General features: G+C 41.8%; 1 protein-coding gene across 1 annotated transcript; it reads right to left on the bottom strand.

Moving 5' to 3' along the window:
- Window positions 1-411: 411 nt before the first annotated feature.
- On the bottom strand, window positions 412-26,403 carry gcn1 (GCN1 activator of EIF2AK4). Its single transcript, XM_086169278.1, has 57 exons — window positions 26,371-26,403; window positions 25,018-25,120; window positions 24,870-24,933; window positions 24,612-24,743; window positions 24,084-24,192; window positions 23,835-23,933; window positions 22,236-22,370; window positions 21,964-22,141; window positions 21,783-21,857; window positions 21,493-21,621; window positions 21,350-21,400; window positions 21,174-21,272; window positions 20,797-20,970; window positions 20,530-20,682; window positions 20,346-20,438; window positions 20,164-20,239; window positions 18,636-18,795; window positions 18,270-18,459; window positions 17,996-18,120; window positions 17,429-17,607; window positions 17,240-17,333; window positions 17,036-17,149; window positions 16,390-16,588; window positions 16,161-16,313; window positions 15,202-15,380; window positions 15,016-15,096; window positions 14,638-14,781; window positions 14,105-14,229; window positions 13,713-13,902; window positions 13,560-13,630; window positions 12,890-13,055; window positions 12,578-12,772; window positions 12,237-12,483; window positions 11,943-12,064; window positions 11,650-11,764; window positions 11,308-11,487; window positions 10,057-10,277; window positions 9,880-9,948; window positions 9,656-9,794; window positions 9,370-9,566; window positions 8,769-8,911; window positions 8,559-8,676; window positions 8,210-8,425; window positions 7,962-8,126; window positions 7,236-7,397; window positions 7,038-7,130; window positions 6,810-6,953; window positions 6,459-6,728; window positions 6,260-6,373; window positions 4,891-5,121; window positions 4,610-4,803; window positions 3,424-3,538; window positions 3,027-3,123; window positions 2,335-2,483; window positions 1,765-1,875; window positions 1,264-1,485; window positions 412-1,168 (listed from the first exon to the last, which is right to left on the bottom strand). The coding sequence occupies exons 1-57, from the start codon at window positions 26,386-26,388 to the stop codon at window positions 1,043-1,045; spliced, it is 8,013 nt and encodes a 2,670-aa protein (XP_086025404.1). The 5' UTR covers window positions 26,389-26,403; the 3' UTR covers window positions 412-1,042.
- Window positions 26,404-26,979: the final 576 nt, after the last annotated feature.

The raw sequence follows: 26,979 nt of genomic DNA, 5'->3' as shown, positions 1-26,979 counted from the left end.
CAGCGTCGACGCGGCCCCCGCTCTGCGTCAGGGGCCCCTGACCGCCGCCGATCACAGTACTATGACCAATACGATACAGCTTTAAGCTTATATATTATAGCTAGATAAGCTTTCATAGAAGTTTTCTGGGGACGCTCTTTGGAACCGTGCAATCCTGGTTCGATTCCCGGATCCTCCTTGTGTGTCCAAATGTTGTTGAGCAACACACTGAACCCCTAACTGCTCCCCAGGCATGCCTACTACTCATGGTTAATCCATGATGGGCTCGTTGCGAGAGCTAATTTCCCTTCGGGATTCATAAAGGATAAATTAATAGAAATGCAGCAAAACTTCTCATGGTACAATCTAAGAGCTTCGGACAGAAAACAGCCATGGTGATGCGCTGTGAGGGGAACACACACGACACACCAGTTTGTTTTCATACATGTGGATCGTTTTAATACAATACTCGTATTTACGGAACTGAAATACCTGTAGGCACTTCAAGAAGTCAGGGTTACAGTGAGGTGTTATCAAAGTGTCAGTGACTCCTGAACACACTCTTTAGAAAACAGTGTTCCGCTATGCCACACTACCTTATGAAATCACACGTTTCATTCAAGTCTGCATTTTTACAATTGCATTGTTGACGAGATTTAAGAAGGTATTATTCTTAGAAGAGACTGTATTCCTCAAAACTGTTTTGCACACAGCATTTAAAAAATGGTTTGGGATGGTGTGCCTTTGCATCCCAAATGTTTCAAATAACTGGAAAGGTATTAAAAAAAGAAAGTCAAAACAGAATTGGTATAAAGTCATCTTTCCAATCGAAACAAATTAAAAAAAAACATAACTTGGGTTTAAAGGCCGTTAAAATGATGCAGCAAGGCAAATTCAATTCATTTAGGGAGATGCGTGTGAATTTCTTGGACTACCCATCTCTTTGGTCCATGACAGGTACCATGGGCATGTGCCAGTGAGTGTGTCTTGGGTTCTCGTACACTTTGTTCATGTCGTTCTGTGTAATTCTGCAAACGGCTACTGAATGGATCAGTCCTGCTCATCACGTCAGGATTGTGTCGTCTATCTCTTCATTGGAATCTTGCTGGCCTGCGATTTTCTTCAGAGAGCGGCGGTGGCATTCAGATAGCAGGTCATTACTTGCAGTGTCCAGAATGGCAGTAACGCTCTGAAATACAAAGTGACGGAGGCAGAGCATCAACACAAATCGGTTTCCTGCATGATCACCTTCGGTAACTCAGTGCAGCTAGTCTGCGGTCTGACCTGCATGAGGTCCTCTCCCTGACGCAGTCGGAGCAAGTTGACGATGGTGTGTTCGCTCTGGGCTCTGACGCTGGTGTTCTTATCCTTGGTGTTGTCCAACAGACTCTTCAGTAATGGCTTGATGTTACTGGTCTCCATGGAGGGCGTGGCAGGGTCTTTGAAGACCCACCACAGGATGCGCTCCGACACCAACCTAATGTCACTCGACTGATTCTGAAGACACTGTGAGGTCACAGAGATAACAAAGGTCACAGTACCTCAGGCTGGAGGGCATTTTCGCAATGAGCCTGGCTACTTCAATTGCGTAGTGAAGTGTCCTCACAGAGATCCGATTCAGATGAAAGCATTTACAAAAGCACAAACATTGCATTGCGTTTCAGCTTCGATCCTTAAATTTTAACCCCCAACTATTTTGCAACTATCAACTCCTATTACTTCCATACAAAGCCAGGAAAAGAAAAGCAAACAAACTGTGAATATCAGCTCAATGAAATGTTTTACCTTGACAAAGTGTGTGACGATGCGCTGTGACACACTCCCCGCTCCCTCGGATTTCAGGTGATGTCTCATGAGGAATCCCATGCCTCTAATTCCACTGGTTGCTATGGGGATCTGGAAGAGAAGCATCATATTGTATGTGCGTGGCTGCAGCTGTGAATATCAAGAGGCAGTTGTTGGAAAATACTGTTCACTGTGTACATGCAGCACTTCTTGCAGGCCAAAAATTTCTTTTAAAAATTTGGTAGAAAATACTGATTGGTTAGTCAGAACACAATGCCTTCAGCAAACTGCACTGCTAGATGCATTTGAAGGAATTAGGGGTTAAAGAGATACAGGGGAAAACTGTTGTTAAAAAAAGTAAAAAAAATAAATAAAAATAAAAATAAAAAATATTTCTAGAGAGGCAACAAGAGTGGGGCATGAAACGTCTGATTTTTTGTAAAGGTGACAGGCAAAGAGTGTGATCTTTTTGTCAAGAAAAATTCTGAGGATATTCATTTGCGATGAATCTTTGAAAAGAGCTGAGAGTGGCGCTATTTTAGTAACAGTGCAAACATTCCCCTTACTCACCCTGTCGGCAGCGGCATTGGTCAAAATCGTTTCTGTCACAGTATTGCTGTAATCCTTCACACAAAGCCTCTCAGGAGCAGACTTGACAGCTATGGCCAGGGCCAAGCTACGACCGTGTCGCACCATCCAGTCCACCCCAGACATGTCCGCTTTAGGGGGAGAAATTATAGCTTATTTTACTGATTGCAGTGCAGATGCACAGGTAGAAGCAAAGAATGAGTAGAGACACATTGGACAAACACATCATGAAAAGTGTTGCTAATTCCGAAAAAAGGTAAAAAGTCCATATGAATTCAATTATTGATATTCTCAAGTAGTAATTTTACTGTCTACATGCAGACTCTAATCCCTGTCTGTTAAGACCTTGTAAGAACATGATTTTTATTTAAACTATTTGCTGATGGACATTTTTGTATTTACCCTACTTTCTTCACTTAATTCCAATGCATGTTTAAATGTTTGAAAATACAAGGAGTAATTTGCTAATGAATGACCATCACTAAATCATATAACAGCGTTAATTAAAGCATACATTCAGAAAAGCCCCAGAGGGTAAGGAGTAGAAGTGGAATTACACCTGTCCCCCTGTATACAGGGGGCTTACAAGAGTTTATTTTAGATATTTGGTTTCACACCACTAAGCCCATGTTCACAGACGGTATCATGACTTCAACTTGACATCGAATACTTGCCCAAGATATGCTGAAGCAGCACGTACTTCAGCTCCTCTTCTGACAGGAAAGCACACAGCTCACCAACACAGCCGGCTGAAGCCATACGAGTTGCATCCTTGACACATGCACACATGCACGCACCATTGGAGCAATGGACAACAGACAGATTGAAAGTCATTTACTCTCAGAATGAAAACCACATCCTTTTCATTTGGCTTCCGTTTCTTAGCTGTGACAGTAAAAATGAAGCCACCAAAGTCGTTCTGCTACCCCCGTCAAACTAATACCCCTACAGATTATCCTCTTGTGTTTTTAGATAAACCTGTTGTTTTTGTGGAATACAATGACACATTTTCTGAGATAAAACTAAACCTCAGTTTAGCTGATGTGTAAGGCATAAGCAACCATTTCATACCTCATCGTGTCCCAGCATGCCAAGCAATGTGGTAGTGATGTTCTTGCGGATGGTGGGATCCACCTTTGACCCTGCCCCCTGGATAACAAATCTTAAGGCCTGTAGCATAGTTTCTCTGCGGGAAGATAAGGAGGAAGACATCCATATAATAAGAGATGTGAAGAAAAGTCAAAGTATATAAAATTTAGGATGGTTAAAGTTAGAAATTTAAAGAAATCATAACACTGTTCTCGATTGTTTATGACCACCAAAACATAAATATTCATTAGTTTGAACTGGCTGCTCGGTCTTATTCCATTTGACCTATTTGTTCACATTTTTCTAGAGCAGGCCTGGCCAACCTGTGGCTCCCAAGCCACATGCGGCTCTTACGTTCATGTCGATTCTTGTATTTGTGTGTTTTTTTTTTTTTGCTGTGCGCAGAGAACACTGGAGCGGCACGTGATTGCACAAGTAAAAAACACACAAACACAAAAGTCGACATGAACGTAAGAGCCCCATGGGGCTCAGGAGCCACAGGTTGGCCAGGCCTGTTCTAGAGCCTCAGCCCCACCTTAAACAAGCATGGAGAAAGTACCCTGATCTGTTGTATTGCTGTTGGATGCTTTCACAAAACGTGGTTTGCATCCTTGCTCAGGAAAACTTGTATGTGTGTGATGCGGCTGACGTGAGAGCGGATTAACATGACTAGATAATTACTAATTGACTCAGAATTTCTAAGCAATTCCAGACAACCAACCAATCAATACGAAAGCTATTGTGGGGGAAAAAAAAACTCATATGTATGGCAAAACAGTGTGATTCTGGGCAAATGTTGCCTCACAACAGTGTTGGAAATGTTCCTATTAATTCAGCATTCCAAAAGTATTTTAATATCTCCTTCACAATGTGTTTTTGTGAAAATGCAGACTTAAGATTATGCCACCCATGCCTGCAACCACAGACAAGTTACAAAAAGCTTAATCCATTAATATCCAGGCCATGGATTTGTCCAAGACCATGTGAGTTAAACGTCAGAATATCATTATTATCAATACAAATATTTTCAGAAACAGTTTCTAATCATTTTATAAGTTATCACCTCTGCTGTGCCAGAAAAAAAAAAAACAACTCAAGAGAAATGTGAAAATGGAGCAATAATCAAAATATCAGAGTCAATTTAAGACCTTAGCAACTGAGAGCTCACCTGACTCCTGAGTCCTCTGCGTTGCGGATGGCAGAGAGTTGCTCAGTGAAGAGTGGGTCAACCTTGGTGTGGATAGAAACCAGCTGCCCCAGAGCTTCTGCCGCTCTCAGCCTCACGGCACGGCTCGAGTCCTGCAGAGCCTTCAAGAAGGTGGTCTGGAGTTGTGGCAGGAAAGGCTTCAGCGCAATGCCCACCTAAATGAGGGAATACAGCTCCAGTGGGGAGAGTTTGCAGAGGAAGAAGTTTTGCTCATTCGCAGTGAAATGAAAGACACAACGGACCTTAGCCAGCAACAGAGTAAGAGTCTCCAGCAGAGCTGTTTTCACTGTCCACGCAAAGCGGTCACCAAGGATGCGAATAAGGGGTCCTGTGATGTTGACGACAGAGGGCCGCAGCGCCTCAGGGGAGGTCAGTCGAATGACTCCTCCTAATGCTTTGGCTGCCTCTTCTTTCTGCTCTGGGCTGCCAGTCAGCACACCTTCTCTGAGGACAGGCAGGATGCAGGTCACACCCTGAGGAGATGGACACACAGTAACAGACAGTGTGGTCATCATGGCTTTTAAGAGTTCGACCAAAATTCGTTTTCAAATCCGCCATACATTCAGATTAGGATCTTAAATCTGCATCACAAGTTTATATCACAGATAATACGGCAGATATGTGGCATAAATGTGCTGTCATATATTTAATATTTACATTATTTGTATGGTAAAATGAGAAATTTCCAAGGCTGGCGAGCAACCAGAGCATGGTGTCCTGTATCCTACGCTTTGACTCACTCAGTGACAGCAGCATCATTCTCTGCTTCTCTGGTGCATAGCATGCATAAAGCATTTTGGTTTGTGATTGGTAGTCATTTAAGAGAATAGGAAGTGTTTACAAGAGTATGCGAAAGGTAATAAGAGTGTGAGGATGGTTATAAAGCTTTAAGATAAATGAATAGTAAAATCCCTACTTGGCTGATTTTTTGTTTGTCGTGGCTGATTCTGGAACATAACCCCCACGATAAACAAGAGACTACTATATTAGCTGCTGCTAATTTGCTATTATTCTTACAGGCAATCAGTGTTATATGCACTATGTAAATACATTTCCATGGCACAATTTAACTGTACTTATCCATTATTAGGGTAATTTTCAAACTTTATCAACAGTCACTGTTACAGTGCTGAGAGTAATACAAGAAGAACAGGACTCTGTTTGAAACACTATTAATATGAATGAAAATAAACAGGAAAAGACAGGGGTTATGATAGAATAAAAATAGGGCTTTAGTAGCTGATCCCAAGTGGTGGGATGTGTGGAGCAAACAAACAACATTATACTAAGTAAGGAAGGACCTCTTGCAGGACCCTCGAGAAATATAGAATGGTTTACAGGAATTCTGACTTGTTGACATAAATTGAAGTGATATAATAAAATGAAATATTCTGTGATTGATAACTATCCAGTTGATGCTTCAGAGTGTATCAGGAACTACCAATTCTTGTAAACATAGGTAGAGTTAGGTAACTGATGGGAACTCATCTGTCCATAGCAATTATATTTTACAGCTCAGGGCCAGACTGAAAAGGGGATGTGGTAAAACACAGAAGTGAAATAGTTATAGTGCTATTTCAGTATTGTAAGATCCAGGGAGAATCCCCATACCTTTTTGGGCAGACAGAAACCAGGCAGGTGCTGATCTTTTACATCTGCAGCTGCAGATCTGATGTCTCTATGCAGGTCATCGATTAGAGCCAGCTGGCTGCTGGCGTCCAGCTTCTATACAAGTAGGGGAAAGAAAAAACATGAACCTCCACAAACAAACCACCTTTGGAAACAATACTTTTTATTGTCTTCGACATACCTTTGTGATGGAATTGATGGTGTCCCAGCTCTGAGACAGGACATCTGTGTTGGTGTCATTGAGGAGGCGTATAAGTCCTGACAGTAGAGTGCGTGTGTGGGCACTGTAGTCCTGGCGGGTGCGAGCAAAGTAGGCATTAAGAATGGTGACAGCAGCTTGTCTAAGGCCTGGGTCAGCACTTCGTGATGCCTCCAAAAGATCCTCTATGATGATTCGCTGGCCCACTTCATCCTCCACTGAGAGAATCACGGTTTGACAGCTGCATAACACCTAAGGACAAAGAAAGCAACGCTTTCAAAATAAGGTTCGACAGAACAGAGATCAAATTCAGTATTTCTGGTTAAATGTTACCTGCGCTTCATCCTCTGTTCCCAGTTTGCTTTTGAGGGAAGTGAGGAGGGCAGGCAAAATGACCCCTAGGTGGCGAGTCAGAGCATCTCCAGCCACCGCAGACAGGAAAGCAAGCACGCGGGTGTTGACAGGTGGAGCAGTGAGCTGGACAGATGTTGGCAATTGTTAGTCGTTTCAGCGTATGAAAATTACAACGTGAGGAAGGAGAATCACATTCTGACACTTTACCTTTGGCACCAGGTAAGGCAGCACAGAGCGACTTTTAACTGCCATAACCTGCTTCAGACCATCCAAAGCAAACTCAGCCATATCCTCATCATCCTGGAAGAAAAAAAAAAAAAGGTTTACGAGCGAAAAAAACTACTGAGCACAAGGCCGAGTTTATATGCAGTCTGCTGAGCAGCAATTTTCTTCTCGCTCCCTTACCAGTTGCTTGAGCAGAGTTGGCAGAATGTCATCCAGCGCCTGGTGGCCAATGGTCGCATGAAGCTGCTCAAAGGTTTTGGCTGCAGCCTCTCTGACTTCTTCCAGAGGGTCACAAAGAGCCTTCCTTACAGTGGGTACCAGTGACTCAGAGAAGACCAGCACCTATCCCACACAGGATGGTCAGTAAGACTTCACTTCTCCAATGCTAAGCAATGCTTGGTGGTGACGTTGATTCTCATTTTCGGAGTTCATCTAGAACCATGCTTTTACGTCATTTGAGAGAGTTATAATTACCAAACAGCAGCAGCAGGGCTGTTATTAAGTGATATTTTGTCGGAAACATGCCTTTATTGCCAGCAAATTAAAATTGACTTCCTGAGTCTCAAAACTAATGAAATACACCAAGCTACCCAACAACTACTCAGCTCCATCTCAAGCTTTAAGAATTTGATCAGGAGCAGTCGCAAATAGTAAAGTAGGTAGACTGCCCATTTGACCAAATAGTAGACTGCTCATTTGCTGTTTATCTAAAATTTTCTTTGTAAAAGGAAGACAAGCATGAACTAATTTGTCCTTAGTACAGCAACATTAATTGAATATTTGTCACTGGGATCTTCATAGAGAACAGAGGCACAATGAATTTACAAAGTTAAATTGAGTCAAATACTCTTAAAACTTCACTATTCTATGTTTCAGCATATGTGTAAATGTGTTTGTATGGCTAACCGCATCTTTGCTGGTGGACTTCATGATCTCGCTGAGGCCGATGCAGACCCCCTGCCTCTCGTCACTTTTGTCCGAGCACAGACCGTCCTCCAAGATGGGAATAATCTCTGGAAGGATCTTCTCTCCGAGTTTCCTCACCAGATCACCGAGTGTCCGGGCAGCAATCTAAAAACCACAGCAGAAAGCACTTAATAGAGCCGAGTCAACGACAGCTGGAGAGAGGATGAAGAAGTGAGCGGAACTGTTACCGTTCTCTTGTCAGGGCAGGTGGAAGCTAGGAAACCCAGGAGAAGGGTGAAAAGGGTTGGGAGAATCTCTCTGAGTGTCCGAGGAGTGTTGGACACCACTATCTTCCAGACATGGAGGGACGCCTGACGAACAACCAGCTGGGTGTCTGAACGGCCCATGTAGAGGCCTGAGAGAACACGATTACGCCGCTCAGCACCTAGAGCTGAGATGATAGCCTGGGATGGAGAAGCACAATAGTGTATTTTCAGACTAGCAATTCTTTGCAGATCCAAAACACAATTCGTAAAAAGTTTTTTCTCGATTAGCATGATGGATCTACTGAACAACAAAAAAAAAAAAAACCCACACCTTATTCGATGCAGCAGTTCCAAAGTTGTCATCCTCGGAGGCCGTTTCGGTGGTCATCTTTCCTGTCACACCGGAGATGTGGAAGAGCAGATCTCCCAGCAGCTGCACAGAGCTGAATCTAAAGCCAACACCAATATAGACAAAGTTTAGCAGAAATCAATGGAACATTACGGACTACCATCAGTAGATTTTACAGTGTGTCAGGCAGACCGGATTCTCCAGAGGTCATCGAACAAGCCCTGCTCCAGCTCGGGGAGCAGCAGTGCGATGGCAGTCTCTGCATACATGCTGATGATGCGCTGTCCAGCACGCAGCGCTGTGTCTCTGACATACTCGTTCTCATCGGCAAGAGCCTGGAAGGCGACAAAAAGAGAGTAAAAGATCAGGCAGGAGGTCCAACAGCTCAGAAATCAGAAATCCAGCATCCTGAGTAGCATATGGGAACAAAAATAATAATAATTTCATGCTATTATCACTTTACTGATAGCAAGATTTGATTTAAACAAAACTGATACTTAGGGAGTTGCTGTCATTTTTGTAGGAAGGAATTTTTTTTTTGTAAAAATATTCCTTTACTAAACTTTAGCTCTTATCTTGTACATCGGCAAACATCTGAACAATGATGTGAATATTGCAAGCCCATATATATCATATACAAAATTACAGCTGAATGATTGTAACATTGTCTTGAGGACAATTTGATGACAAAATACAAAAAAATGCCACACATGGTTTTTTGTACCTGAACTTGGAACGCACGGTTCAAAAGTAAAAAGAACAAACATCTTAATTAGAAAAGATGTGCAGATACCTTGAGGATGCAGGGGATGATGGGCCCGACGTAGGGAGTAAATTTGTCTCCAAAGGTGAGCGGCAGGTATATGAACATCATGATGTAGCCATCTCTGACGTGGGAAGCTATATCCACTTTGCTGGCTGTCTGTACAACATCGGGCATCAGCTTGTCTAACTTTTCCACCCCCAGTCCGGCCATCACCTCAGCCAGACCTGATCACACCAATGCAGCAATCAGTTGGCATCCTTCGAGTAATTATAAATGAGAATTGACCAGAAACGAGAGAGAAAACGAGTGTTACCTTGAGCAGCGCCAGAACGGTCCACTGAACTTTGCTCAGAAGCAAGTGTCTCCATGAGCCATGGCAGTAGATCATCAAAGCAGGATTCACCCATTCCCTTCACCATGGCGCCTAGAGCTTTAGCCGAGACTGTACGTACCTGGTGGAGCGCAGAAACAGAGGATTAGCTACAGTATCCTAATACATAGCCTTTATCACTATGACTGTTTTGTCATGTAACACACCTCGGGCACGGGGTCCAACAGAGAGGCCTTCAGTCCTGGAATGACACTCGGCAGGTAGGGGGACAGGTCCTGAAAATAAGCGCAGCACATTACATTACCAAAGAGAGCTTCTGTGAAGGCTTGATGAATAACCACCACTTTTGGGCCATTGTTTTATGTACAAGTCATACAGCGAACCTTTTGGTCAGTGAGAGAGTACATGTTTCCGATAATCTGAGCAGCCATCTTGCGAGTATCAGTAGAGCGATCCTGAAAGGCTCTCTGGACAATGGGCATGATCAAGGCAAGAGATGGGGCATCGATGAAGTGCACAAACTTGGTGTCCAGCAGGGTCTGCAGGCAAGTCTGGGTTTTCCTGGACGGATCAGTCAGGGCATCCAACAGGATGGGAGTGATGGCTGAGAAGAAGACAGTTGAAAAAACACATTGTTGAAAATTTAAGGTTATAGAAATACAGTTGAGCCAATCGCTCATTGGAAATGTGGTCATCTTCTGGACTGAAACATACAGTTCATTGTAAAAAATATAGTTCTCCTTTCCTGTGCTCACTTCCATCAGTCTGTATTATCCAGTGGGAAGTTTATTTACTTTTAGAGAGATCAGCTGCAGAGAAGACGTCATTAAACAAATTTCTTAATTCCAGTAATCCCGATTATTAAAAAAAAAATCCACATACTAAATTAAATGAGCAGTTTCACAATACTTTGTGGAAAAAAACTCAAACTGCGGATTATCTTATGTAACTGTATAGGTTGTGGAATGTCTCATTTTTCTCTGGCATAACACAGGAAAATCTCATCCACTCCCAATGTACTCAAGAGAAAGCATCTCACAACAGATGAATGAATTCTTGAAGTATAAGGACCATTCATAACATAGTACCTTATTTATTGGATTTTTCCCTTCTACAAATGTTATGCAATATTTGTGGGGTAATGACAAAATATTATCATATTTATTTATCCTGGTCATTGTGGGATTTAATTATGTCTTTGACAGAGCCATATAAATTAATGTTGCTCTCAAAGATCAAGGTGACAAATAAGAGTGATAAATTGAATAAAAACCCTGAGTCTCAACTATTGGATGAAGCAGTTCATTTGAACATCCTGCAAGATTAATAAAAGATTAGACAAATTTTTCACTTAGAATTGTTAAATATTGTTTAATATGTAATAAGCTAGCACCTGCAAGACTTCATCCGAAGGAACAGTCCAGGGGTCTAAATCGGTGAAATTCAGTGGCTATGAACATCATATCAAGCATCAAAACTAACTGTTCACGATGAAAAAAATGAACATAGTCTATTTGGCCAGAGCCTATTTGAGCAAAAAAAAAAAAGAGAAAAAAAAAAAAAATTCTACATTTCCAAATCTTTAAAGCACATCAAACATCTATGGTACAGACATGGATTCCGACAATTCTTACCAAGGATTTCAGGGTTGCGGATGACCGAGCCAATCTGCCTGAGGGCCTGCTGACCAGCCTTTTGCACCTTAACGTGGGAGTCGGTCAGCACCTCTGTCAGTTTGGGCACAATGCTGGGCAAACAGGAGGACAGCTGCTTGGGTGCACAGAATGCCATGGCCCCTAACAACTCCACCGAGCCTGGAAGGATGGGAGAGGTTTGTCGGTCACTGACACAGACCACCATAATGAGCATTGAAATACTAAACACAACTCCAGGGTGTTTATCAGTAGGACAATTTTCCATCCTTTGAATAAATTCGGTTCTGTTCATGATGGGTTTTACTTTAAGGTGCTGCGCACCTGCTTTAGTCCGCCAGGACTCCTCCTCCAGCGCCACCAGCAGAGACGGAAGGACCAGTTTTACACCATGAGCACTCAGGTTCCTCATCACAGCCTTTGCACAGTCATCAGCAGCCTTGTAAAGGACCAAATAGAAAGCTATAAGTTATGAATAAATCTCATACAGGCTATTTCATTGAGAGGACAGGGAGTGCCCTCTGAACAGGTGAGACTTTTGGTGATAGCATTTACAAAAATTGATATTTGCTTGAGAAGGAAGAACAAAAACACTGGAATATGACCCCCTAGCTCACCTCTCTGACATACTGGTTTCCATCTCCAAAGCAGAGCAGGAGGTGTGGCAACACGTGGACAACATACGGCTCAAACAGCTTCCCCAACATATTGCAAAGCATCTCGAAAGCAAACAGCGCCCCTGGATGCCACAAGAAAATGGTTATGTTGTTTTGTAGGCTATAACTTTCCTGGTCTGTGGTTGGCAACTGCTGGTGGTTCAGCAGACAGTTGTATCATGGATATAAAACAACCCTATATTTACAAACTGAATCACATTAAGGTCACAGCAGTGACTGGATCAGTGTCCTCACCTTCCCTCCGGCGGAAGTTTTTCTTGTCCTGGATAGCATCAGTCAGTGTGGTCATGATATCTTGCTGTTTGAGGGCCAAGATTCCGAGCCCTTTGACCAGACCAGCCAGCCCGTATGCTGCCCCCTTCCTCTCAGCGTACTTATCACTCTCCAGCAGTAACTGCAGCAGGTTCCTTACGATACCTGCAGCATCCTCCTTGATTGCTGGAACTAACGGAGGCAGACAACCAGCCACTGACTCCTGGACCTGTGTGAAGAACTGAGATCAGATCATGTCTGCGCAGCTGAAAATTCACTGTGACGGATAACGCATGTTGTGAGGAGGCTGATGAGTTTCTTGCCTGCTGAGAAGGTGTTGAAAGAGCTGTGATGAGCTTAGCCACAATAGGTTTGACCTTGGGGTCGTTTTTGTCCAGATGTTTGGCCAGGGAGCCCATAAGGATGACCACGCTCTGACGGACAGAGTCGTAGCTGGCATCCTGGGGTGCATTCTTCAGAAACTCTTCAAACACCGGCAGCAGCGAGCTCACATTGTCCTGTTACACACATCACATATTAAGGGAAATGGAACTGGCAGGATCTTGGATCTATCCTCAACATCTGATGCGCATTGCCAAGTTTGGATGACCAAATGAGTCAATAATGACTTTCACCTTTCCGTGTGTGTTGAGAGCGGAGAGAGCCGCGTCCAGCATGCAGCGCCGTACATCAGTGTGACGGTCATTGAGAGCGTCAGGCACAAAGAAGAGGAAGAGTGGGGTGACCTGCGATTCATCCAGGTACTGGGAAAGCTTGTTCAGCGCTAGAGAAATGCCACACCTGGAGGAAGGATGAAAAGATGAAACGGACTTCTAGATACAGTAAACTTGTAGTTTCTCACGGTGGTAATCCAATTTGCGTTTCTGGCCACTAAAGCGAGGACTGATTAGCAAACTGTATGGATTATGATAAAAATAAAATCTGTCTCAAAACAAACTAATAAATAGCTTTTGTTAAACTAAAACCTTTTTTCCTGTCTTCGACACAAGGTCGCAGCAAGTTTCAACCTGAAATAAAGTTCTTTGAGCAGTTTTTGTTGAACTTGGGACTCTAAGGGATATAAAATGCTCAAGTGTCATGTGCACCAATCAGGCTACAGTTAGAAAAATGAAATAAAAAGGCTAGGTCAAAGCAAATTATGATCAATCTCAACTAATTTATGTCCCAAAACCTAAACGATTGTATTTTAAAAACCATGTTGAAACATATCCCCATGTTTGTGCCTGAAATCTGGATTTGGGTGCTACCGGAGATTACATGTTGCAGCTGGCTGAGCTTGCTTACCTGGCTTCCCACTGGTCAGGAGGAGCTTCAGAGATGACTCTGCCCAAGGCGTCCAGTACAGGAGGTGGCCTCTTTAAATAACACATATATAGTGAGGAGAAATTAATCAAGTGCAAAAACAGGTTGAGTGGCCGGCATATTAAAGTCTCTTACATAAAGCTTCTGGTGATAGAGCTCGGTCAGTTGGCTGAGTGCTGTGGCAGATTGGTCTCTATACACGGACACAGCACTGGACAGGGCCTCGGCAGCCGCAGAGCGAACAGCCTCCTCATGGTGAGTGACATCTCCTATCAGCAACGAACAGAGTTCTGGAACCAACTCGAGATCCAGAGACTCCCAGAGCCTATGGAGATAAGAGAGAACCGAATATATATATACAAAATATATATATATATTTCTTTTTTCAAACAGCCACACTTCATTTATATCATGGATGGGTAAGTGTTGTGCTTTACACTAATAACCCACTGGGTTTTAATGTATGACGAGAGCTCATGAGAAGGAAAGGACACAGAAGCCGTGAAGCTTCAAATTACTTCTAATACCTCTGAGCTAAAGCTCGTCCCTCCTCCTCAACATCAAACCTGGCAACCCAAAGCCTACGCAGCAAACTCAGTCCACTGGACTCCGTGCTGTCAGTAGGCAGTGCAAACTCCATCTCCAACAAGCCCTGAGCACAAAATAATCAGTTTTTATTCGCTACAACGTACAACATTTTAATACTAAAAGATGTCAAATTATGGATATATTCTCTTAAGAGTAAATCACCCCTATGGGGAATCAATAAAATTTATCTTGTCTTATCAGGTTGAGGTCAATTTCCTTGCTCCTTACTGACACAGACTCATGTCATCAGTTCTGCAAGCTTTTACTTTAGTTAACACTAATAAACACAGTTTTGATGGGGTAAATGAATGAAGAGGGCATTACTGGTAATTCATTAACCACATTTTACCATCAGCAAACAAAAACACAGTGTATCAAGTTAAGTATCCAAGCCTTGCATCAAGAATCGTTGTGCGCAATATGCCTTAGAGTCCTTTGTATGATATCTGGAATTCAGAGAATAAGAACTCACCCTTAGGGCAGCATCACGGACAGAGAAGCAAGGCGACAGGAGGGCATTAAGTAGGACGTCGATCTCTGGCTGTTCTGCTACAGCACAGCCATCTCCTCCTCCGGCACTGGCACACAGTGATGTCAGACACTGAGACGCCAACACCTAAAGCCATTCAGATCACAAATGGTTTGTATTCCAGGTATCATTGTAAATCTCAATTCAGTATTTAGCCTTCTTTCTCTAGTTTTCAAGTTTACTTTCAGAAACAGGAAAATGATTAACATGTGTGCTTAAGGTGTCAAATAACTACTATGGACTGGGTGTATGAACTGTGGTATCCAACCACCAAGCACAAGTTCAGAGTCAGCAAAAACATTGTCAAATTGAACCATTTACCTGCAGCCTTGGGGTTGAAGTGGAAATAATTCTGGTGAGCAGCAGCAGCATGCTGACACGTGGAAGCAGCTCTGGACCATTCTACAACAAAATGAAATGATTACAGTTCAGAGTGCATTTTGCAAGCACAATGAGGCACATGACAATCATCTTGATGCATCTTAAGACATAATAGCTGGTCTATACCTCATCAATGACAGTGTCTTCATCTGTGTCGGCCCGAAGCTGGCAGTGTTCATTGATGATTTGCAGAGACTTTGTCATCATGCTCTCGGTCTCCTCGGTGCTGCCTGAGGACTCCCTGAGAGTGGCGTTGAGAAGCGGGAAGCAGAAGGAGAAGGCTGGTGCTGACAGTCGCGCTACATCTGGGAATGTAAAAAAATAGCAAAAACATAGTTAGTGGACTGCCAAAACTAGTTAAAATGTTTCACATCATTACAATTTTTATAAAAGGCTTAATTTGCTCTTATAAGGACTATATAATCTATCACTACATATATAATATCACAATAATAATGAAAATGCAGACCCAAGGGGGCACAAGCCAGTGTTGTCCTTGAGTGGCACCAATGCCAAAATAAATGCAGTGTTGTGACTGATTAAACAAGGCATCAACCGATTACTTTCATACCAATCACTTGAGACCCAGGTTAACAACAAGCGGCAACTGTTTTGATAACCTACAGGGTACCGGTGGAAATTCAGCTTATGTTGTTCGAAGGCATGCCCGTGGGCAGAGAGATGAAAGATAAAGGAAAAATAAACAAAAGGAAAGGTATAAGACTGAGAGTAGGGACTCTGACAGGAAAAGTTAATGAGTTTGTTGACATGCTCGCAATAGACAGGCTGACAGATGAGGTTTTGACAGGAATCTTCATGGATTGTGACGTTTATAGATGACATTGTGATCTGTATTAAGAGCAGAGTGAAGGTGCAGGAAAGTCTAGAGGTGGAGGTATGCCCTGGGAAGGAGTAAAATTAAGGTTAGCTCAGGAAGACAGAATACATGTGTGCTAATGAGAGGGACCCAAGTAGAACACACAATGGAAGACCAGGTGTGATGTCCGAATAAGAGTATCAGCTAGAATGAATGGAGAGGTGTGCAATACACTAATGAGCCTACAACCATGCAACTGAGCACTCACCGCTCATCTTGCCTTCCCTCTGAGGGACAGTATTGTTGTGCAGCAATATGATGGTGCGAGCGGCTGATGTGTTCAGGTTCTCCTGCTCCCAGGCCATGTCCAGGTCGCACTCGGGTTTCAGCAGCCGTAAGGTAACATGTCCCACCAGCACAGCTAGAAGGAAGAACAAAGTGGCTTAGGCAAAGCCAAAATGTGTTGATATGCCAGAGACCAAAGGCAGGCCAGGTACCAAGAGACTGGAGATGCTTGGGAAGAAGGCACACTCCCATGTCCAAGAACAACTGCTGAATGTGTGGCGCTGCCAGAGGGGATTGCAGCAGGGGCATCAGGACCTGGAGGACCGCAGGTAGCTCCCTGGTGATCTGAGACGGTCTCTCAACCAGATTGGCTTCTAAAAGACCAACCACACTTTGCAACTCCATCTCAAGCTGAGGACAGAGAGAAGGACGTCACAACTTTTAAAAGTAGCCTTGTAATGTGTGACATTTAAATGGCAGTACAACGGGAGAAGGCAAACCATTGATCATCATTACATGATCCACCATGATGGGATGCAATGTCAAATGATAATGATCAATATAATATATAGAATGTCGCATACAGTTGATAGTGGTAAAATTGGTATGGCCAACAGGTATTAGAAAATGAAACATACAAAAAATGTATCAAAGCTGAAACTATTACTGTAAGAGTGAGGTGTATGAAAGTAATACATGTTAGATTAAAACCACAAATGTGTCTCTTTGTTAGGTGGTAGATTTTCCGAATGCCACTGACAACTACATGAAAAGTATAACCATCAATGGTCATACCAAGGTGTAATGAAACAAGAATGCTGCAACATAATCACAGAAAGTGTGACTAAGTTTCCTTACCCCTTGAAGTCTCTTGCGAATAGAGGCCTCCTTCTCGAGCTGAGCTTGCATCATTTCCTTCTGTTTGCTGGTGAGCTGCACTTCATCTCTGATCCCTTTTTTCTTCTTGAGCTCCTGCATGATCAAAATGACAGAATATATTCCAAATATCATCCAGCAAGGAGAGCACCAAAGGAAAAACCAACGGCGAAGGTTTCACTTTACCTCCTGTAACTCCAGTTCAATGATCTGTTCCTTGTAGGAGTAGGCCTTATTCTCTCTCTTCATATTAGCTTTTTTGGTGGTTTCCTTCTGGGCACTGCATGGGGTACATTGGTGCAAGAAAGAAGTCAGTCAGTGCCAGACAGAGGGGGAACAAACTTCACACGCACTGGGGGAAAAGGTGTCTGTTACCTTTGAATAATACTGGTGTCGTACAGCTGTCCCTCGGGTGTCAGCATGATGGCATACTCTTCCCGGGTGACATGAAGCAGAGCGGGGCGGGAGAGGCCCTCAATCACGTGACTGATAACCCGCGGTAGCAGTTTGTGGGGTGAGAGACCAGACAGGGCACCGACAGCGTTTCTCAAGGCCTAAAGAGAAATATATGGCAATATAAAATTCAGGCTAATCAAAGAAATGTGTAATGAAGAAGAAAAAAAGCTAGGCTCCTGGTGTCATGCATGTGACGATCTGGAAAATAATTTCTTAGCCTTTAGCCCTTATATTTGAATTTCAGTTTTGATTTCCTCTTACCAGTAAAGCTCAGGGTCAAAACACGTTTTCTGGTAATCAAGTGCTCATAATTAACCATGATACTACTATTAGTTTTGTCATGTTATACATCAGATATTATTTGCTGTGAAACACAATATAAAAAATACCCAGCATTAATACATGTGATTGCATTTTCTCATGAATGATCAATTTTCTTCTCAACAGGGTTTATAAGCCATATTTGAAAGAGGTGTGAGTTGAGACCTGGTTATCTGCGTTGACCTCCAGCAGACGTGGCAAGATTGCCTCCAAATTCTTCTCTATGAATTCTTCTGCTTTTAAATTCATGGAGGAGAGCAGAATAGGCCACAGACCTTGCCGAGCTGTGACTGAAAAAGATAATATATATATATGTCTTTATTATGAACTAAATGCAAAACAAGGGCTATAACTGGAGTTATAGACACAGAACGTAAATACAGGGGAGACATAGATACGTAGATAGCATTTAGCCAGACAAAGCAACTTATTCTGGTACCGATGGATGGGTGATGGGCGACAATGAGGACCTCCATCGCTAGTTTCTCGGCTTCAGCAGGGTCATCCCATTGGCTGGCAGAGGAGCAAATGACACAGAGCGCGTCCAGCAAGACGCGCGGAGGAGTATAGGTGCGGCCAACCTCTGTCAGCTCTCCGCCCTCAGACACCAGGACATCCTGGGGCAAAACCTGGAAACATTCACTCAATTACGGTCAGACAAAGATAAAAGTGATTCATCTAAAAATGCGCTGACATGGGGGTTATTTGAATAGAAAAGTTTTGAAACAGTGAGAAAAACCGTTATCGCAGATGCATCATTTTAGATCATCAGAAACGCATGGTTTCGAATAGTAGCTGCCTCTACTTTGTGTTTGTTGATGACTGATCGTAATTCTTCCAGAAGGCCATAGGCAAGGCTGGATCCGCCATGCGAGGAGAGCAGCTTCCTGATCGTCTGCTGACCCCGCTTCCTCACACGCCAGCTCCGAGACAGCAGGACTGCCACAGTGGCATGGTGGTACATCCTGTCAAAACAGCATATGTGAGGTTAATGTGCCAGCAGGATCGCGCGCAATGAAACAAACCAGTGATTAAACCGTAATTCATTTTACAGAGCCAATAAAAGAGGTGAAATAAACAGAATAGGTAGAGGGTTATTCTATTCCAAGTCATAGAATAAGGGGTTCATCAATGTATAATTTAAGAAACTCTATTGATCACTATAATTGAATTATAATGTTTTACAAAGAAAACTTACAAAAGCCACTAGACAACAAGATCTCTGCATTACCTTCTATAGCAATACTACAGTATTATTAAGGAGTAAATGATTTTGTCATACAAGAACAATAGGATCAATCACACTGTGAAGCCAAATTAAATAAATAGTACACTGAAATTATACACACTGCTTCAGGTATATGTCTCCACCAACCTTCTAAGAGGTATTTTATGCGTATTTTTGTCCAGACTCATTATACACTCTTGGTAGTCAGGAATATAATAATATATTTTGTGCTCTATGGAAATTACTAATTAAATAATAGCAAAAGAAGTATTTTGCTGAGCACTATGTCTCTTACTGACTTAATGTTGCTCATCTTAGGATCAAATAAATTACATTTCTGTCATTTAAATTACAAAGTAATTTGTAATAGTGTTTGTGTTAGTTCGTGTAATTCTTAGAATTGAGGCATCGCTAATTTTCAAAAGACAGCATTTTTTTTTTTTGATAGTTACTGTGCTTTCACTGCCAAAATCTAGTCAGTCAATCTGGAGCAGCGATGTCAAACTCATTTTATCTCAGGGGCCACAATCTTTTCTTCAATGGGTCGGAAAGGTAAAATCATGGCATAATAACAACAGTTTCTTTCACCAGAAAATGCATCTCCTTTTTATGCCTTGCAAAATAATTTGCGGGCCAGATAAAACCTGTTGGTGAGTGTGGTCTAGGCTACGGGCCGTAAGTTTGATACCCCTGAGGAATTTATTTCCTACAGTTAGGACAGAGACAAACCTGAAAACACAGAACCTTCAGCTACTGCTGACACAGAGGGTTATTAAAAGGTATTTAATATCAAAGGTAATGCCAACTTTAAAAACTAGGCCACAATTTTGTACAGACAAGCTTTTAACAATCTTCACTGTTTAAAGACTACAAACCCGCTTGATTACTAAATGGAAGTTTGTTTCAGTAGAACAATGTGGACAGCACTGTAATGGTAGAATGAGGTTAAGTTGTCAAAATTAACAATACAACAGTACAACATCCTTGACTGTCAGGGAGTTTCCAATAAGGAAATGTGAAAAAAAAAACAAAGCATCACATATGTCAGTATATACAAGACATCTCCAAACAAAAATTTGTTTGAGGGTAAAAATGACAAACTCACTGTGATTTCGTGGTGTTGAGCCTGTGGGGGTGGTCCAAAAACAGCCGCTCACACAGTAACAGCACAGTTAGCTGAGCTATAGACATGGGTGCAAAAACACAAAACAATTACTAACCTCACAATTAAAATTCAAACATACACATTTAAGGGGATGACAGTAAATCCATTAAGAAATGCCTCACTTTCTTCACTGGCCTGGGAAAGGAACTTTTCTGTTGTGAACAGGGGCTTCTTCTCATCTAAGATCAAGTTCCAAAAGCTGGAAAATTTGGTCTCTGTCGGAAAAACATCAGATTCGTGTCATTTCAGACATACAAAAGATAATAGGAATATAAGAAAATCAAATTCTGAGAACAAAAGCCTTACCTGACAGGGACTCCAATACAGCCAATCGACCTAACAGTACAGAAGCAGCCACACCTTCGGCAAGCAGAGCATGCTGGGAGTTTTGTGCAGCCGCCTTTTCCACCGTTTGGATGAGCAAAGGCATGAGATCCGAGGCCTGGCCAAGAGTGTCACCTGAAATCCGGTGGAAAGGGGTTGATAAAATGGGACTAAGGTTTGTTGCATCATTGCTGATTTGGATCTCTGGTCGATAACAGAGTTGGGATACTTGAAAAAAAAAGAACTAACCTTTAAAAGCCCCCAGCATGACCTGAATGTAGGCGTGGCGAACCAGAGATGTGGAGGCCTTGAGGGTGAACGCTTTCTTCAACCAATCCAGAAGCGCAGAGGGTATTTCCACTGTGAGGCGACTGCTCCACTGGGAGAGCACGGACACAGCGTGCATCAACGTGGCCTCGTGAACTGAGCAAAACAAAGGCAGGGGAACGTAAAGGCCAGCACTGCTTTCATACCCCCACTGACTATATTCAAAATTTGGCAGAATCTCACAAGAAAAAGACATGTACACACATGTACACTATACAGACAGAGACGTGTATCCCTGCTGAAAAAGGCGCGTTAATAAAACGGATTATTATCATAATGGTTATTATTTATATATATACCTTCTTGCTGTAAATAAGGGATGAACATGAGGGTGACAGCAGTGCTCAGAGTTTGGCTGGAGGTTCCAGACACGGAGTGGTGGCTGCAACTGGCAATCCCTGAAACAAGTACACAGTGTTCCTTGGTGTCTCAGGGACAATTAAAACTATTCAAATGTTTGCAAAGTCTATCTTACCTGACAAGATATTTATCTTTTGGGCCACAACAGTGAGCTTTCCTTCTGAGCCTGCGACCACAAGGAATGCATGTTACACTATTTGCCATTCATAACTTTGTCTTTATCTGTTATGTCTGCTCAATAGCGAAGGATTGTTTCACCCCCAAGGATCTTGAAAAGGTGTGTGACAACGTCCTGAACAGCGGTAGGATCACTGCATTGCTGCGCCAGGTTTTGCATGGCCTGGACTGCCTCCTCCATTAGCTGGACATTATTTGCTTTCAGCTGGCCTAAAGCGCACATTTATTAAATAAAGATAAACACAGCTCATTTAAGACTAAGCTCCCAATAGCTCTTGAGGTGGCAAATTATGTACATAAGTGTCAGAGATGCTATTAAAATTGATGCATAGACTCACAACAAAACAATAAAGCAGGGTTTACGCTCTTACTTGCTATGGCCTTTCCAATATCAGCGGCATACTGACTGAGATCGAGAGTCACGGCAGACAGCAGGCAAGAAACGGCTGCTCGGGGGGGTGGGGAGGGCACATAGAAATCAGAGTAACTGTGTGAGATTTGTCCAAGTGAGAAAATATAAAGCACCAGCATTACACACTAATAGCATCTCACTCTGCATGGCGTTCTCTGGAGAGCGGAGCAAGGTCTTCTGCAGGGTGGGGAGGAGCAGATCCTTGAATTCAGAGTGAGTGACATAGCGCAGCAGGGAGCCACATTTGTTCAAGATGTGTTGTTGTGATTTGGTTTTGCTCATGAGAACCGACTTAATGTACAGGTCCAACATGGGACTCTGAAAAACAGCAGACACGCATCCATAATTAGTGCTGCCACCGATCATATCCACCTGGAGAAAATAAAAACACATTGCATACCAAAAAACTCACCTTGTGTTTCTCTACTGTGGCTTTGTCTTTTTGAGCCGTGCATATGTCTAGGCACACGCCCAGCATGGGCAGAGTAGTAGGGCTCTGGTCCAGACTCAACAGAGTGCTCATATACTGATCTAGCAGTCCAGGGTTCTGGTGATATAAACACTTTTATGAGAACATTTCAGTAGCATTTCCATGTCCTATCCTAACGTCTCTTTACACTTCACAAGTGAAGTGACCATGTTTTTTTTCTATCAATGTGGTAAGGCGAGAATTATGTTTTATGAACACATAAGAAAAAAAAACACCAGAAAAGATTGTTTTATGAGTTTATCTCATTCATTTGTCTAACTTGGTCCAATGTGAATCACATTGTGGATATTCGTGTTAATTGTAATTTACACGTCATTGCAACATAAAAAGATTCTGATGAAAGCAATAAATCACATTATTATTTTTCTTGTCTGCATTCTTTGCAAATAGTCCCACAGGGCTGTTCCAAATGTTAAACCACAGTACACTGAAATACCAGAAAAGGGGTTCTTAATTTATTTTTTTTGAACATAAGATCTCGGCAAAAATAACAATTTGTAAATTGGAACTGAGAATCAATACACTTTGTATAAATATAGTACTGGGATCAGAGTTACACTCGACATGTATGGGGGAAAAAAAACCTCAAGGATATAAAAGGACTTAGCATGATGTCAGCATGATGCACTTCTTGTGATTCGTTTTTAATACACCTAATGTCAAATAGGGAAACCATCTTTCAGCATTTATCAGACAGGACTCCTTTCAACACCACAAATGCGGCCTCAGGGGGGCCACGAGCCAGTGTCTTTCTAAGCTGGTCCCAAGCCAAAATAAATGCAGAGGGTTGATTGGGAGGTGCATCTGGCATAAAACTTTTGCCAAAACCCAATATGCAAATTGAACCTACGACCACCATTGGTGCACCATTGTGCCTTTGCAGACCTAGAAAAAGCATACAGGAGGGAGCCAAGAGATGAACCACAGTATTGTAAGGGGAAGTCTGGAGTGGCAGAGAAGTATGTTAGAATGGAGCAGGACATGTATGTGACAGAGAAGTTCAAGGTGGAGGCGGCACTACATTAGGGATCAGCTCCGAACCCCTTCTTGTTTACAGTGGCGATGGACCAGAGAAAGTTGGAGAGGAATCTCCATGAACCATGATTTTTTGTAGCTGGCATTGTGATCTGTAGTGAGAGCAGGGAGCAGATGGAGGGAAATCTTCAAGGTTAGAAAGGAGAGGAATGAAGGTTAGTCGCATGCAGACAGACTATATGTGTGTAAAGGAGAGGGACCCAAGTGGAATGGTGAGGCTATAGAGAGCGGAGATAACAAAGATGAAGGATTTTAAGTATTCGAGGTCAACAGTCCAGAACAATGGAGCCTGTGGAGAAGAGGTGAACACCAAAGAGAAGATTTATGAACGTAGTGAAAGAGGACATGAAGTTAATTGGTGTGAGAGAAAAGGACATAGAGAATAGGGTTAGACTGAGGATGTAGATTTGCTGTGGCGACCCCTGAAGGGAAAGGAAAAGAAGAAAGTATCGTCCAGAGATTACTATCTGCGCGCCTCATACTTACTTTGACAAAAATTTGAGTGAGATTCTTGAGGCTAGATTTCTGTGCTGATGACTTGGCTCCGCCAAACACCTCAGCCACAAGAAGACTCTGTACATCCACCTGCCAAAGGAGGACAGCCATTAAATCATTTGCTGGAGTCCAGTGTGACCTTAGCCAAAGGTGGCTCAGGGATGTTAATTATAAGTTAGACATAATAACAAAGACAGAACATCAGCTGGATACTTTCCAGTAACAGTGATAGTGACTGACCATTTTCTTCCAGATGGGACCTTCTCTTTTTTCCGGGGTAGAAAACACACTGGGGATTAACAGGCAGGTCCAAGACAAGCCAATAAATGCGGCAGAGCCTGTGCTTTTACTGAAACCAGAGGAAGACAAGACAACCAAGGTTATAGTCTACAGCAATGGATTCCTTAACATACACACTCTTGTCAAACGTTGAAAAAATTTGTTCTTGGTTAGACCTTTTATCATTCGTTGAATACACACACACACACGTGTACAAATATACATATACATACACACGCACACGCACACACATATACATATATATATATATACACATACACACACACATATATATGTATATATATAAATACATATCTTATATATGAATAAATATATATGTATGTATATATCATATAGAAGGTCATGTCTGTTTTTTTCATCCTCAACCAAGAGACAGACAAGTTTATTCTATTTAATTTCATTCCTCGCCTTTTCCATTGTAAGAAGAATATATTTTAAAAAAAAACGACATTAAGATTAGAGGTTTACCTTGGCTCTCCATTTTTAGTGATGATTCCACTATTCAGAAGGCAGTGCAGGAGGCTGTTCACCAGGATGTCAGGCTGACTGTCAGCCAGCTGGCCAATGACAGAGAGGGGCTCTCGGCGGGATGCAGCATCCCTGGGAAAAACACAAATTGACTCACACATAAATTTTACTTACAGTTGATTAAAAAAAAACAATTAAAAAAAGAGATAAAATGTGGGAACTTTTCTTTTGGTTTCCCAGGATACCAGATACACCTACCTATATCTGTGAGGGGTGAGACAGAAGAGCTTGCATAGCCCTTTAACAGCAGGCTCTGGTAACTCTGAAAGAGATATTCAAAAAACCTTTAACACATTTTATAAATAACAGCCAGCTGTAATTAAGTGAATAATACAAAATCACTTACCTTTACCCTTTATACATTGTTTCAGCTCCTCAAAAACCTCCTGGCGCTCTTTCACACTGGCTGTTGTCACTTTTAAGGCAAATTTCTTCAGTGTATCTGAAACCTAGAAAACAAGTCACTTTTACAATAAAATCTGTCCCTTTGCTACCAAAATAAATTGCAAAAACGACACTACCAGTTCAATTCTTAATTCAATCTTTACGAAAAAAAAACGCTACTGTGCCTCAGTGAGAGGGCTAAATAAAGAAAATATATGAATAACAGGGCCCATCTTGAACTGTATTAATAAAAACTACAATTATATTTGTAAGAATTTTGATCAATATGCCTATGTTCTCTATTAATACAAAATGAAGCCAACAAATAAAAACGTGTTTCAAATCATTTTATAATGTTGTGTTAAATTAGCTAATAATAATGTGTTAATACGATTTCACAAACATTAAGATGACAGCATATTTCTGCTGGAAAATTAAAAGCAGGCATGAACTGAAATCCAACACAGGAATTCAAATAAAAATATCAACATCAACATTTGCAAGATGTTGTGAGTTCTGGTACATTTTGAACAGAACTGAATGGAACATGAATCATCTTCAACTATCATCAGTGTATCAGATGGAAATCTGCATTTGATGTTTGATGTTGGGATCACAACCTTCAGCTAACAAAATGTTGAACTCAAAAAAACAAAACAAACCATGGAATCCATCAAGGCTCCTTCTGGGAATGCAGTTTTAAATAAAACTTTGGACTATGACGTTTTACACTTCACACAGTTTTCTGATTAGCCATCACATAAAGTCGGAAAACTGAGGGTACAATACAATCATAACCGATATGAAACAAAGGGACATCAATTGGTGATGGGGAAAGAATACGGATAAAATAGCCTCTGTATGATCCACGACGCCTGTGGTTCGGCATATTTCAAACTCCACAACAATGTTAATATACAGTGCGTGGCGTACCTTGTCAATCAAGTGAATGTGGGACATGTATTGCATTGTTGTAGAATTTGATTGGCAGCTTACTTGGAATGTTTAGTGCAAAAGCAAGTTTAATTTGTTCGTATCAGAGTGAATAAATGCCAAGTCTCTCCTCCAAATGTGAATTGTTTGGCGTCAGCTGCAGCAGGGCTTACTTTGAGGAGACCATGGCTATAAGGCTACGTAACGCTAAGCTAGCAGCCTCCCAGCTAGCTACAATTGAATCCTACTAGGGTTTGTCATTGAGCGCCAACACACCGACAACTTTTATAACAGCATACAATGTATCACGAATTAAGTTTGTTAGTTTCTTATTATCCATCTTCTAAGTTGATGGTACGTTTTTACATTCAGCCACACAAACCTGCGTGTCCGCTGCCATGTTGCCGGTTTTGATGCAGGAAGGGCTTGTTGAAATCACTTCCGGATCAATAATCGTCACCAAAGACAACTAATTTATTGATTTTTAGGTCGCTGCTTGCTATATATGTTTGTCTTTTATTTCATTTTTTTTTTTTTTTTGCCAAATTTTAAGGTTAAACTCATTCTGATATTTAGGTACTATATTCTCGGTAGAGACGATATCCTTGTTAATTTGTTTCTAATTTTTATCACATTTCTTGCACATTCTCAGGTCATTTCTGTTTTTTTTTTTTTTTGTTCTGGACCTATTTATGGATTTTTTTGTTCTGGGACATTACAGAAATAAAAATTCGTAAAGAAGAATTCAGCCTTTGGTTACTTTTTAGTGAGCTTTTGACTTTTCCAAAAAAAAAAAAAACAGCAAAAGTTTCACAATAATGTTACGCTGGTATGCATAGTATATTATTGTCAGTAACTGTAGTTATCAGCTGACTACAACAATGCAAAAAGAGAATATTTACAGAGAATTCTAGTTAAAACAAAAAATTAAAAAAGGGATAACACTGAATTTATGAGCTTACTTTAAAGCAGCATGTGCATGAGTTTACAT

This window comes from Fistularia commersonii, chromosome 22 (assembly GCF_037954325.1).
Source record: "Fistularia commersonii isolate RoL2024-O1a breed Wild chromosome 22, RoL_Fcom_v1.0, whole genome shotgun sequence".
Taxonomy (NCBI): Eukaryota; Metazoa; Chordata; class Actinopteri; order Syngnathiformes; family Fistulariidae; genus Fistularia; species Fistularia commersonii.
Note: the sequence above shows the minus strand (reverse complement) of the source record. Positions and strands in the feature narration are given on the sequence as shown.